The sequence below is a fragment of the Pezoporus occidentalis genome, unplaced genomic scaffold (assembly GCF_034315485.1).
Source record: "Pezoporus occidentalis ecotype Australia unplaced genomic scaffold, CSIRO_AGI_Poc_V1 ctg2, whole genome shotgun sequence".
Lineage (NCBI taxonomy): Eukaryota > Metazoa > Chordata > Aves > Psittaciformes > Psittacidae > Pezoporus > Pezoporus occidentalis.
Genome location: NW_026913855.1, coordinates 295,439 through 311,847, shown reverse-complemented (window position 1 = coordinate 311,847; position 16,409 = coordinate 295,439). Strand labels below are relative to the sequence as shown.

The following is a 16,409-nucleotide window of genomic DNA, read 5'->3' as shown; positions in this document are numbered from 1 at the left end:
AAAAGACACCGCTAATAACTGGCCTCCAGTTGTACCCTGTATCACTGATCACAGCTGTTTGACCTTGGCACTCTCCTTTACTGTTCACTTACCCACTTTGCTAACCAATTTGGCTGTAAGGATAATGTGAGAAACTGTGTTAAAGGCATTACTAAGAGAAAAATAAACAACATCCACTCTTCTCCCCCACGGAGCATTTCAGCAAATGGGACATACACAAGAGTGCAAGACCAGACGGGATGCATCCAAGGACTGGCTCATCTCCTGTGAAAGCTCTGTGCACTCTGCATACAGCACAACCCTTCCTCCTCACCTTCCCAGCCTGTTTTTCCTAAAGAAAATGGAGAAAATGACATGAAACATTTGTAGGATTCAGTTCCTTAGCCCTTATGAATGCTCCTATTGCTTGTTTTCATAGAAAGTAAGTTCAAAGTGATTATTCTTTACCTTCTCATTCAAATATTAGATCAGAGTATTCCCTTACGCTCATTTAGGGCTCTTCCACAGGCAATGTACTGTAGCGTATGTTTTACGCATTTCTAATAACAAATACCATGCCATCAATGCAGCTATTTAACTGTAATAGTTTTTTGTTTGTTTACATTCTGCTTTTTACCCACTTGAAAACATGAAGCAGTCCTGGTCACATGTAGAGTTTCCATTTCCCATTTCCTATTTATTACAACCATTGGCCAAGAAAGAAAAAGTTACAAATTGAGTCTTTACATTGGTTTTATCTATTTACACAGATAAACTTTTCTTTTTTTTTTTTTATTCTACAAGTGTATTAAAAGCTTGTAATATTTCTTATTTACATACATTGTGAAGAAAAAGAGTTGAGAGACCTGTTGTCACCTTATAAATCTTAGGACTATGTGGTTGGTCTATTTAGAACTATCTGTGGTAAAGATTTACATGGGTTGTTTCATGTACAGCTAGATACCACTTAAGGAAGATACTTTGCTCACATAACTTCCTGTGTTAGGTTGATACCAGGTGATTTGTGACACGAGATTTAAGACATCAGTAAATGTATTCAGAGGAACACTTTCAGCATTTTTACATTTGGCTGCTTTTTGGGGAGACCTGTTGCGTTTGCTAACACTGTTTCCTTCTGTTAACTCTGTAATAGATTTTGACCGACCTAGTGATCACGAAGAAGCATTTGCTAGAGATCTATCAGAATTTCCTTCTTTAGAGAATGGTGCCGGAACAAATGACGACGATGACTCCAGCATCGGTATGCCCATCCAGCAGAAACAAAAAAAGGAACACACGTACTTCAAGGTGGATCATGCTTCCAGACAGAGTAAAGACAGACCGTCCACTGCGGGGCTCTCCTTGCCTTTGACCAGTGACCAAACCTTTAATTTAATGAGTGGAATTGCTGGGGATGTTATCGCAGCTGCGGTGTCTGCTGCCATCAAAGACCAGTTGCAGTCTGCGCAGCAAGCTCCCTCACATGCAGCGCCCAGTTTGAGCGAGGAGACAGACACAGAGGAAGCTGATGATTTTGAACTGCTTGACCAGTCTGAGCTTGAGCAGATTGAGAAAGAGTTGGGACTTTCACAAAGCCAAGAAGCAGAATCACAGGAAAAGAAGAAGTCTTCAGGCTTCCTTTCAAATCTGCTTGGAAATCATTAACCTGAAATCACAGCTGGTAATGTAGAAGAAATAAAAATAAAACACAAAAAAAAATCAAATGCAAAAAAAAAAAAAAAGAAAATTCTTAACTGTAAGCTTTAACTATCCCTTTAGATGTGTTGTAATAATAATTTCTCTTATGCAGAGTGAATTAACTGGATAAATTTCAGCTGATACTGATACTTTAATGTTTCTGGTAGTTATACTTCAATGTAATAGCATGGAAATGAATTATCTATCCACTGTTCGATTGCAGATAAGTGTTGGAGGTCAGTTGTTCAAAAGAGTTGAGGGAGAGGATTTTTTTATCTTTTTGCCAACCATGTATTTTGGGGTCCTGAGCCAAATTTTCCACATGGGCGGTTTATTTGCCCTGGATTGCCAACCATGTAATACAATTAATGATTCACACAGCGAGCGTACTTTATCAGAGAATTGCCATGAGATTGAACTAAATCTCACCTCTTTCAATCATACCGAAAAGTATAAACCCCTGCAGTTAGCATTATGTATGGTACATCTAATATAGATGAAACACATTAACCAGCACAACTCTAGTTTAAACGTATGTGCAACACTATCAAAGAACTTGATTTCATTCTTAAGACCTTTAAATTATTTTGGATATGATGATGCATTTCCAAGGTTTTTTTGCTGTTTTAGGCTTGTAGAATTGTAAAGTGGTATGCTATTCAACTGACTACCTGCTGCATTCCTTGATAGAGTGTGGTCCTTGGCAGTATTGCCCATGTTAAGTCAGCCAGATTTTTTTATTAAAAACTTAGCATCATGTAAACCAAACCACATTTTTGGTTGGGAGCAGGTGAGGGGAGGAATTGTTTGGAATATAAGTTAGAGATTTAAAAAAAAAAAAAAAAGAGGCATTTTTAGATGCCACTTCCTTAATTCCAGATTCTGTGGGGTTCGTTTTTTTCCCCAGGATAGCTGCCATTGCTTGCAACAAAAGTTGTGTTGCAAGGTGAATATTTTAAAATTGTATTTTAAGAATTTATTAAGAAAGCATTTGGTGAGGTCGTTTGATATGAAAGACACTCAGAATCTTCTTCTTGGCATGTAATTTAAGCAAAAAAAGACCTTGTTGAAATTATTTGCCAGTTTAAACTCCATGCATGCTGAGTGAATGGCCTAGGAACTTAAGAAGGTAACTTAATTTTTTCTAGGGCTTTTTTTTTGTTCACCTGAGATGAAATTGAATTGCAATACCAAGCAATAGTAATCAAAGAAATAGGAAGAAGTAAAGCTATTGTTTTTAATGTGATGTAAGTCATTAGCAAAGTTGAGGGACCATGTCAGCTGCTACTACTACTGAAGTGATTTTCCATTTGCTGGCATTTGAAGAGGTGAATACCGTCATTTAGGACCCTCAGAAAGTACAGCAACAGATGATAAAATTCTTTCACTAACATGTATGTGTAGGCAAACCTGTGTTTAAAGTTAACTCCATTTTATTTTATTTTATTTTGAGGTGAAAGGCAGATGGCTAAAAAGAGTGTAGCGAAATGAAAAATGCTGAGAATTTTTGACACTAGCTTTATTGTTGCTTGTGCATTTGTGTCAGTAATGCATATTGATCGTGTCTGCTGTCCTTTGCCAGTCAAAAAAGTGAGCCTGTGCCTTCATTATCAAATCCATTATGAACTTAGTGGATGCTGGATACAGATCAAAGATGCAGCTTTTGAAATTACATCATCTTAACATTAAAAGCAAGTTTCTGGAAATGATTGAAAAAACATGGCCATGTCACTTCCACAGCATTGGTTGCAGAGTTTCTTTTTTAGATTTCCCCAGACCTTCCCATTTGAAAAACAAAAACAAAAATAAGGTTTTCCTGGGAAATTAGTAAGTTTAAAGGCCATTTAAATTTCTCAGATGAGTTAAAATGCTTATTCCTTGCTGCATGATTAGGACAATCTATACAGTCAGAAGAGTCCAACTTCTAAGTTGCTGGTGAAACTTTGTAGGACACCCAAACACCTGTGTACTTCCTCATATAGGAGTATACTGCTGCCAGGAGGGAAACAGGCTACAGCACAGGGAGAGGTGGGAGGGAGAGAGCAGAGCCTAGCCTAGCTTTTCTGGGGTGGATTGATGGGATGGACTAGCTGCCTGTCAGTTATGGCATTGTAACAGCGTGCACTTTATTGTTGTTTTATGAAGAATACTTGTGGTCATAAAAATGTGTAATGCAGGGGCACTCTTCTAGGGTAACAGTTTAGATCAAGAAGGAAAAGCAGTTGGAGGAGTTTCTTGGACTTTTTGTAAATAATCCATTTTCTGGTTTCAAGATAGAAGACAGATTGATTTTTTTCTCTGGTACGAGTCTTTTTTCAGAAAGAAAAACAACGCAAAACTTGAACAAGCAATCATTAAAGTTTAGGGGCATAATTTTGAAAGAGATTTGAGTATCTTTAGGATTTTATTTTTATTTTCTCATGATAGTCAAATCCATTCAAGTCCCTAAATACTGTGTAATGGGAATGAGCTGATACTGTAACATTTAGTATTCTTCCTCAGCTAGTGGAAGGGTGTTTAATATTCTGCAGGAAATCACCTCTTTTCTCCCAAAGAAGCACACATAAGAAATACTTTGCTTGGACACAATACATTCCAATGACAGCAGTTTGACAGCAAAAAACACAAAATATTTCTCTCCTTTCTGAGATCCCTTGCACACTGCCCAGTTGGAAATCCCTCAAGAAACCTTCACCTTGATGTATGCTAGCAGCTGCCACAAAATGGCCCTGTCACAGTGGTCCACAGCATCTTTTCTACCGAGCACTGTCATCACCTTCTCATCTTCCAAAACTGAATACACAGGCAAGAAGAAAGGCAAGTGAGCTTTGAAATATGCTTCTGTTCCATGGAAAGCCTGCTGGTGTGCCATTTTCAGTCAAAAGGCAGCACAGGCAGCAAGAGGGCATAGATCAGGGTGTGGACATATGAGCATGGGATAACAGAGTATGATCTTGCTATTGAATCAGTACTGCTTGTGTAGCCTGCTGTGCTCTCACCTAGCAGTAAATGGAGGAAGCCATGTATTTCTGCAGTAGTGGGGTTGAAGTGCTCCCCTTCCCGTGCCATGCAGTGGCTTCCTCACACTGTGTGTCAGGAGTGTGTGTCTGTGGGATGCAGTTCAGTCCTTCGTACTCATGAAATTTCCCCATGTGTTAGTACGTCTGAGTGACAGAGGGATATCCTTTTGGCCAGTGGGTGGCTTTCACTGTGCCAAATCCAGAATAAAGGCACCTGTTTTCGGCACACACAGCTTTCTGTGTATAGGTACTACACAACTATTTACTGTTCTTCAGTTTGTTCGGAGGAAAAAACATATTCCATGCAGAGGAGGGGAGATCATGCTAACCCAAAGTAATAGGATCTGAAGAAATACTCGTTTTACTTGGGTTTTGCCCGTTTTGCACTTTTCCCAGGCTGTCTAAGCCTTCTGAACAATTTCCCTGTAGTCTCCTTGTCTGTTCTCAGCATACAAGCAGCGTCAACAGTCTGTGAGTAGCACCTGTCCAGGTAACCAGAAACTGGAAAATTACAAAAATGTCTTTATTTAAAGTATTTTGCAGCACTTTACCTAGCCTGATTACTATTTTGTAAACATGAAATTATTATATTGATTGTTTGTAAAACCATTTAATAAATATGTGTTAGTTTCTATCTTTCATCATGTTGAATTGTATGTTTGTTCCCAAAGTAGGAAAAAAACATGACCAAACCCCACAAGGACAACACCAGACCCCCTTAGCAGGGTTCTGCTGATGTGTGTTTTCAGCCTGACCTGGGCTCGCACCCCCTGAACCTGTCTGACAACGTTACACAGTATTATGTAAAGGAAAAGGACCTGAGGTGCTGACTGACGGCCACTGAACATGAGCCAGCTTGTGCCCAGGCAGCCAAGAAGGCCAACAGCATCCTGGCCTGTGTCAGAAACAGTGTGGCCAGCAGGGCCAGGGCAGTGATCATCCATCCCCCTGTACTCAGCGCTGGTGAGGCTGCACCTTGAATCCTGTGCTCAGTTCTGGGGCCCTCACTACAAGAGAGGCACTGAGGTGCTGGAGTGGGTCCAGAGAAGGGCAACGGAGCTGTTGAAGGGTCTGGAGCCCAAGTGTGATGAGGAGCAGCCAAGGGAACTGGGGTTGTTCAGTCCAGAGAAAAAGAGGGTCATGGGGTACCTTACCACTCTGTACAACTGCCTGCAAGGAGGCTGTAGTGAGGTGGGGGTCAGTCTCTTCTCCCAGGTAATAAGTAATAGGACAAGGGATAGTGGCCTCAAGCTGCACCAGGGGAGGTTTAGACTGCATATTAGGATAAATTTCTTCACAGAGAGGGTGATCAGGCATTGGAACAGGCTGCCCAGGGAAGTGGTGGAATCACCGTCCCTGGAAGCGTTCAAAAACCGCGTATGTGAGGCAGGCAGCGACATGGTTCAGTGGTGATCTTGGCAGTCCTGGGATAATGGTTGGACTTGATGATCTTAATGGTCTTCTCCAACCCCGCTGATTCTCCTGGAGCCAGGCTGCAGGAGAGCTGTTTACAGCCGGACAGTACCGGCGGCAGGAGCGGCACAGGGCCCTCCAACGGCACCGCCATCTCCCTGTGGCGGCGGAGAGGGCAGTATGGCGGGCCGTGGGGCCTCCGCGGCGGTAGGGGGCGGCAGCGGCGCGGGGCGGGGTTTCCTTGCCGGAAGAAGGGGGCCTTGTTCATCTGCGTGGGAGAGCGTGGCGTGTTCCTGCTCCGGCGGCAGTGGCACGCAGGGGCTTTTCGCCCTGCGGGTGGCAGGTGGGGGTCCCGTGGGGCTGGGGGGCGGGAGGGGCCGCGGGGAGGCGGTTCGGCTCGGCTCGGCCCTGCCCGGCCCGGCCCACCTCCGCTCTATCAGGAGTGGCGGGGGAAGGGCGAGGCCCTGTCCCAGCTGCAGCGGGTGGGCCGGGGGTGCGGATCGGGCTCCCGTGAGGCGGATCCCCTTTGTGGTGCTGGTTCGGGTCACGTCTGGCGGCAGCGGCAGGCTCCGTGCTGCTTTGGTTTAGTTTATTTCAGTCGTTCATGGCTCCCCGGGTGTAAGCAGTGCGGTCAGTTTTCGTGTCCGGCTGGTCAGCTCCGGCCTGTCTTGTGTCGGTCTTACGGACACCGGATCAATTCAGATTCACATAAAAGCGACTAAAAGCAGGCGTCGTAAAGGCCCTGTGGGGAGAACCAGCCTGGGGCTGAGGACTTGTGAGTGCCTCAGGCCTTGTTTTCTTGAGCCTCAGTGCTTTGGGTTTGTGGGTGAGAATATCCCGGAGTAAGGGGCAGAGCTGGCGAAACCTCGCGGAGCTGTGCAGGGCCTTTTTCTGCTTTACACAGCTGGAGTGGTAAACGTTATTTCTGCAGTCAGTAATCAGACATGGAGGTTTATGCGTTTAGATCCTCTCAGTTACATACCTTTTCTGGCCTGTTTTGGGTTTCCTTATTTTCAGTTAACCTCAGGGTAATCTAGTGTGTAGCAGCTGTCTGCCTGTAGTCATAAAATGTAGTCATGGTTTGGGTTGGAGAGGACCTTAAGATCAGCTAGTTTCAGCTCCCTGCCAAAATAGACCAGACTGTTCTGTCCCTGAGGTTTCTGTAAGGATTTTGTGATAAACAGCATAATTCCGTGTCCATTGATTTATGGCAGTAAAATACCTGCTTGGACTGGGAAAGGGATAGGGAGCTCTGCTGGTGGGAGGACAGTGCTTCAAGGAGCAGTCGGGATCCTTTGGAAGGCAGAGAATATATTTTCCTTTGAAACAAATTGCATCTGTTACACTGGAAGGATGAGTAACACTATTTCAAATAAAATATCTTGGCTTTTATTTTCTGTTAATGTGTTCTTTGTCACCCTAGGATTACAGATAGTGCAGCAGTGAAGTCCAGTTCTTCCAGGGAGCAAGCGTTTCATAAGGTACCTTTCAACCCTGCATATTTGTGTCTTTAATTGCTGCTTCTCCCTGTTCTTGGAGGGCTGCCATTCCTCTGCCTGCTTTCAGACCTCCTCCTCCTGATTTATTAGCTGGGTTTGGGTTTTTTTTCAGATTAAAACACAATTTTTCTAAATCACTTAAAGGATGGGGTGGCTTTAGTTATCTCCAGTTAGAATGTGGTTTTTTGCTCTTTGCCTTCAGAGTGTTCAAGAGATTCCACCAACTTTGTTTAAAAGGAAGAAAAGGTCAAGTTTCATTAAGCACTGAAAAGGAAGGAAGGAAACTTGTGGGTTTGGAAAAGACAGCATCAGACACAGGCCACTGCCCTCCAGCTCTTCTTTGACAGCCAAAGTAGCACAGCTGAGATGAATGGTGGGAAGTGGAGGAATACCAGGAGTGGGAGTGGCTTCAGGCACTACATGTAGGCACAGCTGACCGTATTTCCAGATTAACAGTTCTGCAGTGTGAAGTTTTGTTAACGGAATGTGCACTGTACTGAAATAGCTGAAAGGGTTGTATTTTTAAATGTGATACCTTTTTTCCCATCTGATTAGGCTGCAGAAAATGGGAAGTGGGCATGAAAGCATGTTTTCCCATTTTTACCCTTGTTCTGGAGCAGTCAGTGGTCTCTTCAAAATCCTATAATTGGCAGAACAGAAGCTTGATAAGAAACATTAGTTTCTCATTCTCAGTAAAAAGTGCAGAGCTTTTGAAGCACTGCTAGCAAGGCTGGGAACCCTCTCATCCTGTGTGCTAAGTGGGTGCTAAGTCCAGAGCTGGGATCATCTTGCAGCTGCTGTGGTATGACTAATCCCTGATAACTGTATCAAAGTCTTTTCTTTTTTCTTCCCTTGTCCTGGTTTCAGTACATAACATGCTGATTGGTCATCACTGGTAATCATAGAACCATACAATAGTTAGGGTTGGAAAGGACCTTAAGATCATCTAGTTCTAACCTCCCTGCCACGGGCAGGGACACCTCACACTCTGTCCAACCTGGCCTTGAACACTGCCAGGGTGAAACATTCACAACTTCCTTGGGCAACCCATTCCAGTGCCCCACCACCTTCACATTAAAGAACTTCCTCCTTATATCCAATCTAAACTTCCCCTGTTTAAGTTTGAACCCATTATCCCATGTCTTATCACTACAGTCCCTAATGAAGAGTCCCTCTCCAGCATCCTTATAGGCCCCCTTCAGTTACTGGAAGACTCCTTCTCTTCTCCAGGCTGAACAGCCCCAACTTTCTCAGCCCATCTTCATACGGGAGGTGCTCCAGTCCCCTGGTCGTCCTCGTGGCCCTTCTCTGGACTTGTTCCAACAGTTCCATGGCCTTTTTATATTGAGGACACCGGAACTGTACACAGCACTCCAAGTGGGATCTCAGGACAGCAGAGTAGTTGTCTAATAAATTTAACTCTGTACAAGAACTGTATATACTTGTGCTGCCTTACATGGGTGCTGCCAGCATGTTGTGTTTGGGGTTTTTTGCAACTGTTACTTGCCTTTGTTGCCATGATTATTATTTTTTCCCCCTGTTTCTAGTAATGGCAACCTACACTTGCATCACTTGCCGTGTGGCTTTCAAGGATGCGGACATTCAGCGTGCCCATTACAAAACCGACTGGCATAGATACAACCTGAAGCGTAAGGTTGCTGACATGCCTCCTGTCACAGCTGAGAACTTTGAAGAGAGAGTCCTAGCGCAGAGAGCAGTGGCAGAGGAGCAGAACAAAATCACTGCCACTTACTGCACAGTTTGCAGCAAGAGATTCTCCACCTTCAATACCTATGAGAATCACTTGAAGTCCAAGAAGCACTTAGAGTTGGAGAAGAAAGCTGTCCAAGCTGTCAGCAAGAAGGTGAAAATACTAAATGAAAAGAACCTGGAAAAGGGGCTGGCTCCAGAGAGTGTAAACAAAGATGAAATGAATGCAGCTATTCAGCAAGCCATCAGAGCTCAGCCGTCTTCCTCTCCAAAGAAGATGCCTTTGCCTCCTAGTGATGCAAGTAGCTCTCCTGTTTCTATGGTAAGTGCCAGCTTATCACAGAGTAGAGAACGATCGGAAAAACCTCCACGGCTACAGTGGTTTGAACAGCAAGCGAAGAAGCTGGCCAAACAACAGGCAGAGGAGGAAGAGGATACGGAAGAAGGTAAGGCAGCAAACATTCTGACAATAGATAGCTTGGGTTAAAAAATTCTGCATAAAAACCTCTATATATTTTTCCAGTACTACAGCATTTTCCATCACAAAAGGTCTTCCTGTTCAAGTAAATTAACAAAGGAGTTAAGGTTGGCCCATGGTTGCTGTCAAGGACTCTGTGTCAGTGTCTGAGCTGCCAGCTGTCAAGATATTAATGCTTGTGAAGGTTGAATATAAGCAGTTACTAACCTGAGCACTGTTTCCCATGTGAGAATCCAGGGGCAGTTTCGTTTAAGGAAGGCTAACATAAAAGGTTACCCTAAAACTACTTCTGAAAAATAGATGAACAAAAATCCAATCATGATCATTTGCTGTTGTCCCACCAATCACTTCATTGATCTGTTGAAGGAGGTGGGGCAGATTTTGCTTTTCTCTGCCTATCAAGACCAGTGGAGTAGGTCTGCCTTACACTGTGTGGCGTAGCTTCTTAGCATGTCAGCATCTGTATTAAAACTGGTTCAGGAGTTGCCACCCCAACTGCCTTTTCCTGCTGCTTTTCCCTCACCACTTGTGTGGAGACAGGTCGTTGTTGGAGGTCAGCCTAGAAAGGAGACAACTGAAAAGATCAGAGCTTAAGATTTCCCAGAAAAGGCTTATTTGTAACCTGGATGCTTTCAGTGCTGTAATTTACAGTGCAGCTCCAAATGCATCTTTCTGAGCAGCCCAGTGGGGTTATTAAGCTGCAGCAAGGGGGCAGGCGTGAATGGAGTGGGACCATACTACTCCTGCTCCATTACTGAAACCATTGTGTCATGTTATTACATCTGTTACAGCAGTTTTGTGCTGGTGAAATTTGAGTTGCAGTTCAGGGAATCTGTTCTACAGAAGTAGAAACATATACCTCTGAACATGCTTTTTAACATCTAAAGAAGGAGCCAACTTGCACCTGTTTTGTATTAACGTGTTAGTCATAAACTGTAATGCTAAAATCCTGGTAGTTTTCTGAATGTTAATTTTTTCCTTTTAAGTGTTTGTCCAGGAATGTTTCCTGCAAGTCCTGTTAATTCAGTGTGAGGCTTTTAAAATTACTGAGCTATTTCCTATAGCAGAGTTCTCTAATTATCATCCTACACCACTGGGGAGCACCATGTTCCGTGTTCACAGACACTGTGCACATAGCAGTCGAAAGGGGACCAGTAGGAATAGCGTACTGCAAAATGCTTACTGCCCCAGGTCTGAACTCCTTAAACCAGATTTCTAGACCCCTCTGGAACTATAATCAGGTTGCTGGTTTGTTTATCCTTAATCAGCTCTGCAGTAATCTTGCAATTGTGTAAAATTGTTAGTATATCTTGGTGTATACTAACGTATAGTTTGTCTGTGGCAGCTGGCTTTGTTCTTTGTTGTTAAAGGTGTATGTGTGAACAGGAGTGTGGTTCCCCTCACTTCTGGAAATGAGTATTTGCATGATTCTGGCAGAGTTGTATTGTTTTTAATGAGCCATGCTTGCATTCTTGTGCTGTGGTGAATTAAATTTAAGGCTTCATAACAGCAATGAAGTGTTAATAGTCAAGAAAATGGAGGGGAAAGAATACTAGAATTGCCAGCTTTTTTTATGAGCAGACTTAATCTTTGATATGCATCTTACAAGAAATGATGTTTTACTGGCAGTTGTATATTCTTGCACCTGGAAGTGACTGTGTGGCACTTAACCGTAAGAATAGAAAATGCAGTATTTTCTGTGATAACTTTTTCTAGATTAATTGGAACTCCTTTTGCTTGGGACAAGTAATCATATAAATAATTTTGTTTTAAAACTTCCTTTTAAAGACTGGGAAGATATGGATTCTGATGAAGAGATTGGTTCTGAAGAAGAGATGGAAAGTGTGGGAGGAGAAGAGGAGAGACAGGCAGAAGCTGAAAGCACTCCTGCTGCTGGGGCCATACCAGTCACAGACTGCTTATTCTGTCCCCACCATTCCAGATCTCTCACAAAAAATGTGGCACATATGACAAAAGCTCATAGTTTCTTCATTCCAGATATAGAGTACCTTGTGGATCTCAGAGGACTAATCAAGTACCTGGGTATGCCTGCAAATGTTCTCCAATTTCTTTATTGCTTACTTTCACTTGGATATGACTTTAAAAGTTTTGGGTGGTTTTTTTTTTTAGTGTAAAAATCTGAGTGCTGTCCAGTATTTTGATCATGAACAAGACCACAGTCTTTCTGGGGAGAGTAAGAGAAAACCTCACTAAGCAAACGTGGTCTTGTACCTGTATCGGTTTTCTAATGCTGAGAAAGCTGTCCAACCACATGTAATCTAGGACAAAACTCCGTTACTGAAGTGTGCACATGAACTACTAATGGGTCACAAGTATTTGCCTCATTGTAAGTGACCTAAAAGCCATAAAAAAAATCTGTCTTCCTTGAAGCTTACGTATAATGGAGAGTAAAATAATTTTGTAGTATTAGATGGAAAACTGTTGGAAGTATGAAATTTGTTGGTGAGAATACATCTTGATCAATACCTTGTCATAAGGAACCTTTAAATGCACAGATTTGTCCTTGATGGAGCCATATGGTCAAGGCATAGGAACAGCGGGGTTGTTGTAGAAATGAAGGGCTCAAGGCTCTTGCTCAGTCTGTCTGTCTGCAAGCTGGGAAGCTACACTACATAAATGTTAATTATTGACAAGGGAGGCTCTGTTCAGACCAATAGAAGTGTTAATGTTTTCTACAGGAGAGAAAGTTGGCATTGGGAAAATCTGCATCTGGTGCAATGAAAAAGGGAAATCCTTCTACTCTACAGAAGCAGTACAGGCTCACATGAATGATAAAAGCCACTGCAAACTCTTCACAGATGGAGATGCTGCCCTGGAATTTGCAGACTTCTATGATTTTAGGTGAGAAAGCCTTTCTTTGAGTGGAGCACAGACTGGGACAGACGAAAGGACAGCTGAATATTACATCAGAAACTATTATTAATTCTTAAAATTTCATCCTGTTTCTGGTTCTGATGCTTATTTTGCATAGCTGGTTCATCACTTTTCTAGGTAAGCATTACATGATGATTGCTTATCCTCTCCTGTGACCACTAATGCCAGTTCTACATGAAAATATATTTCAAATTCTGTTTTGTATGTTTGCTGTTACTGAGTTTAGATTTCAGTTCAGCAGCAAAGACCATAAAAGGGTGTAACTGTTTCTTGCGTTTTAGGCAGATTATGGACTTAATATGTACTATGGATTTTTTTAATAGCCAGAGTTAAACAGGACTGCTGAGATTTAAAGGCTTTTTGTTCAGCTTCCTATAGCATATCCTAAGCTGTGTTCATTTTGGTCAGAAATACCTCCTATTATGGTAACAGATTTAGTGGAGCTTCTTGGAGCACTCATTTAATGGTTGTGCAGAGCAGGTGGGCTGCACAGTGGTGGCTTTTCAGCCTAACGTGCTGTTAAGTGTGCAGCAGCAGAACCATGCTGAGTTCTGCACATAGAACCAGGTGAAGGATGGGTGGACTTTGTCTTCACCCTGTGTTCAGGGCAGGGTGGTGCTGGAAAGTGCTCTCAGACTAAGATAAGTGAAACTTAACGGTATCTGTTGCTTGCTGCAGCTGTGTGGCAATTCTGTGTAGTGGTTCTGGGTAGTTGTGGCTGCTCACCGTGTACAAACAATGTACTGCTACTCTTCCACAGGAGCAGTTACCCCGATCACAAGGATGGGGAAGATGTGGAGGTGCCTGGAGAGTGCCCAACAGAGAGAGAGTTGGATTATGATGATGACACCATGGAGCTGATCCTTCCTTCAGGTAGTTCAGGCATAGTATTTGTGTTAAAACGCACTTTCTACACTTCTTACAGCTGCAGCTTTTTCCTGCAGCATAGGTCACTGTTTTTTCCTTTGTTGAGAGAAAGTAATTTTGCATTTGTCTTTGGGGTTTTGTCCTCATCTTTCATTGTTTCCATTACCAAGTAGTTCAGCTTTTTCAGCATTAATGTGTATGTGGACTGAGGCAGGGGGGGTTCCTTTGCTCGCTTTACGTCTTCACTGACATGTGACTCTCATGGTGTACTCCCAGCATTTCTGTGTCTTGTTTCAGTGCAACTTGGAGAAGCTCTAACTGAAGTTATCTAGTGTAGGTATTCTTCAGGGATGCAGCTGATAACTAATTTAGTAAACTAGTTCAGAAAAATTATTATTTTTTTTTTTTTCAGAAACCTTTCTCTTGCCTTGTGTAGCATTTGGCTTTTTTGCTTACTTACATTTGGTTGGTTGGTTTGGTGGGTTTTGTATGATGGGACCTCAGTCCTTTAATTCTGAAAAGTGCTGCCAACTATGTAGTTACAGAAGACTTCCTGAATGTCAGCAAGTTACTTCCCTGGTTACTTTGAAACAGCATTGCCAGTATGCTCCTTCTCCTAATTAAAATACAGTTTTCTGATAGCTTCCTGTTTGTAGCTAAGGCCGTCTTGAACAACAGCATTCTTTGGTTTTGTTTCTTCAAGATAGAGTGCAGTATGGCAGCTCTTACGGTAATTACATTAAGTTCCTAATAGTCCTAAAGCTTTTAAGAATTTTTAAAAGCATTTCTCAGCACAGGTATTTTCTACAGTTTTCGTAATATGCTGAGTCCTACATTTCAGAAGCTGCTTCGTTATACATAATAAGATGTCCCCTCCTCTGAGCAGGTGCAAGAGTGGGTCATCGTTCTTTAATGAGATACTACAAGCAACGATTTGGTCTGTCAAGAGCAGTGACTGTAGCAAACCACAAGAAAACAGTGGGTCGGGTGTTGCAGCAGTACAGAGCTTTGGGCTGGACAAGTCACACAGGTGAGTGACAATGTGGGGTTTTTGCAGAGGAAGAAGTTCTAGGGAGTCATCACTCTGCAATTAAATAGGTTGAATTTGAGGTTTTATGCAGTATCCCTTATATTTAGTTCCCTTATATTTAGTTCCCTTTCATTCCTGACATCCAAACAGAATAAGTTATAGGAAGCTGTATGCGTCTAAAATCCATTGCAACTTCTGTGCAAGCGTTTCAGTGCATTAGCATGTGTGTTTTGGTATTTGGTGACTTCGTAAGATTTGTTAGTTTCTGCCATCAAAACCACTGCTCTTGCTATTTAATAATGTTAACATGAACCAGTCTTTCTTTGACAGTAGAATACTTTTCCGATTGGGGAGCAGTGATGTGGTCTATATCCACTTTTGAAACAGAAGAATCACACCCACCTATACCAGTACTGGAATGCAAAACAACCTTTTCCTTTAATCACAGTTGTGAATATTCATAGAGGGAACTTACTTTGCCCAAGAGAAAAGTGAAAAGAAACATGCCAGTAGGGGAAGGAAAACATATAGCTGACTGCTGCTGTAAATGGACAGATGTGCTGGTTTGCATAGAAGTTGCTTACACTTACCCATCTTTCTCTTCCTCCTCTCTCCCTGAAGGGGCAGCCTATGCTCAGCAGCGTGATATGCAGTACCTGCAGAGGATGAAGTCAAAGTGGTTGCTCAAGACAGGAATGAGTAACAATGCTACAAAGCAGATGCACTTCCGAGTGCAAGTGAGATTCTGAGTTCCCAAGAGAGCTGCATGCAACTGTTTTCTGGAAAGAGGGATTTAATGGCTTCTGGCTTCAGGATTCTGTTGCTAAAATGGACTCGGTACTTATCAAATGGGATGTGTATGCTGGTGTGCCTTCCTGTTTATGGGAAGAGCAGGGAGCTTGTCTCTTCCAGTGAGATGAAGGTTGGCTTAACTTAAAAAATAAAATATCGTAAATGAGATATGTGGCAAAGTAGTCCCAGCTGTTAACTGTGGGGCAGTTGACGTTGTCATTTGTCTGAATATCTTCATTTTCCAGTTCTGCAAAATGCCAAGAGAAGATCCTAGGCCTGGGAGGCTGAGATGCAGTGTGTTGAATGTTTTCACTGGTAGTACCATATGTAAGTTAGCTGGGTGTTTTGGACTATCTAATTGGCACTAAAGAGGTGAAAACTTGAGATTGTGGGATGGTTAAGTGGTAATTGGTTGAAGAAATGCACTGATGAAAAATAGAACTCCAGGATTAATACTGTCCTCAGAAGTTGACTGTACTTGCTTAATGCTCCATCTCAGGGCTGGATTAATAATTTACAGTGAAGTTGTTTTATATTGAATTTACTCAATTTTTCTACCTAAAATCTGCTCAAAAGTACCATAACATCTAGATCAATGTCAGTCAAAATTTCAGATCTTTTAAAGATTTGCTGATTAAAACTCTAAATTTACTGTTGATTTCAGCTTTGGTTGCTCCTGTCGAGTACTGGTGTTTCATATGGTCTTGCTGGAGGAAGGTGACCCCAGGAGACATGTATTGGCTAGAATGGAGGCATGGTTTCCCACTGAAGTAGGTGAACTGTTACAGGCAGGTGTAGACAAAATCTGCCTGTTAAACAGCTGAGGCAGCAGCTCTGGTGTTCATCCTGGTGTTGTACGTGTTTAAAAGCTTCCATGACCTTACCAGTTCCTCTGACCTCATGTAAGGAGGTGACACTTACACAAAAAGGCGTAGACTTGCTCATGAAGCCCCTAGCTGTAGCATGCTGAACACTGTGAGTGTATGATGCTACAGGCAAATTGCTGTTTGCTTGGCTATGCATTCATC

The 16,409-nt window shown here is 42.6% G+C and overlaps 2 protein-coding genes across 3 annotated transcripts in view; both read left to right on the top strand.

Annotated features, from left to right (window-relative positions):
• The window catches only part of RETREG1 (reticulophagy regulator 1), a 64,194-nt gene extending 58,856 nt beyond the window's left edge, over positions 1-5,338 (top strand). For both annotated transcript variants that reach the window (XM_062617676.1, XM_062617677.1), the window contains one exon: positions 1,133-5,338. In XM_062617676.1, the coding sequence (XP_062473660.1) occupies positions 1,133-1,644 (512 nt within the window). In that variant the 3' untranslated portion in view covers positions 1,645-5,338. The remainder of the gene's footprint in view (positions 1-1,132) is intronic.
• Positions 5,339-9,119: 3,781 nt separating this feature from the next.
• Positions 9,120-16,044, top strand: ZNF622 (zinc finger protein 622). Its single transcript, XM_062617669.1, has 6 exons — positions 9,120-9,765; positions 11,586-11,840; positions 12,497-12,659; positions 13,453-13,565; positions 14,446-14,589; positions 15,211-16,044. Exons 1-6 carry the CDS (start codon positions 9,159-9,161, stop codon positions 15,336-15,338), a joined length of 1,410 nt encoding a protein of 469 aa, XP_062473653.1. The 5' UTR covers positions 9,120-9,158; the 3' UTR covers positions 15,339-16,044.
• Positions 16,045-16,409: the final 365 nt, after the last annotated feature.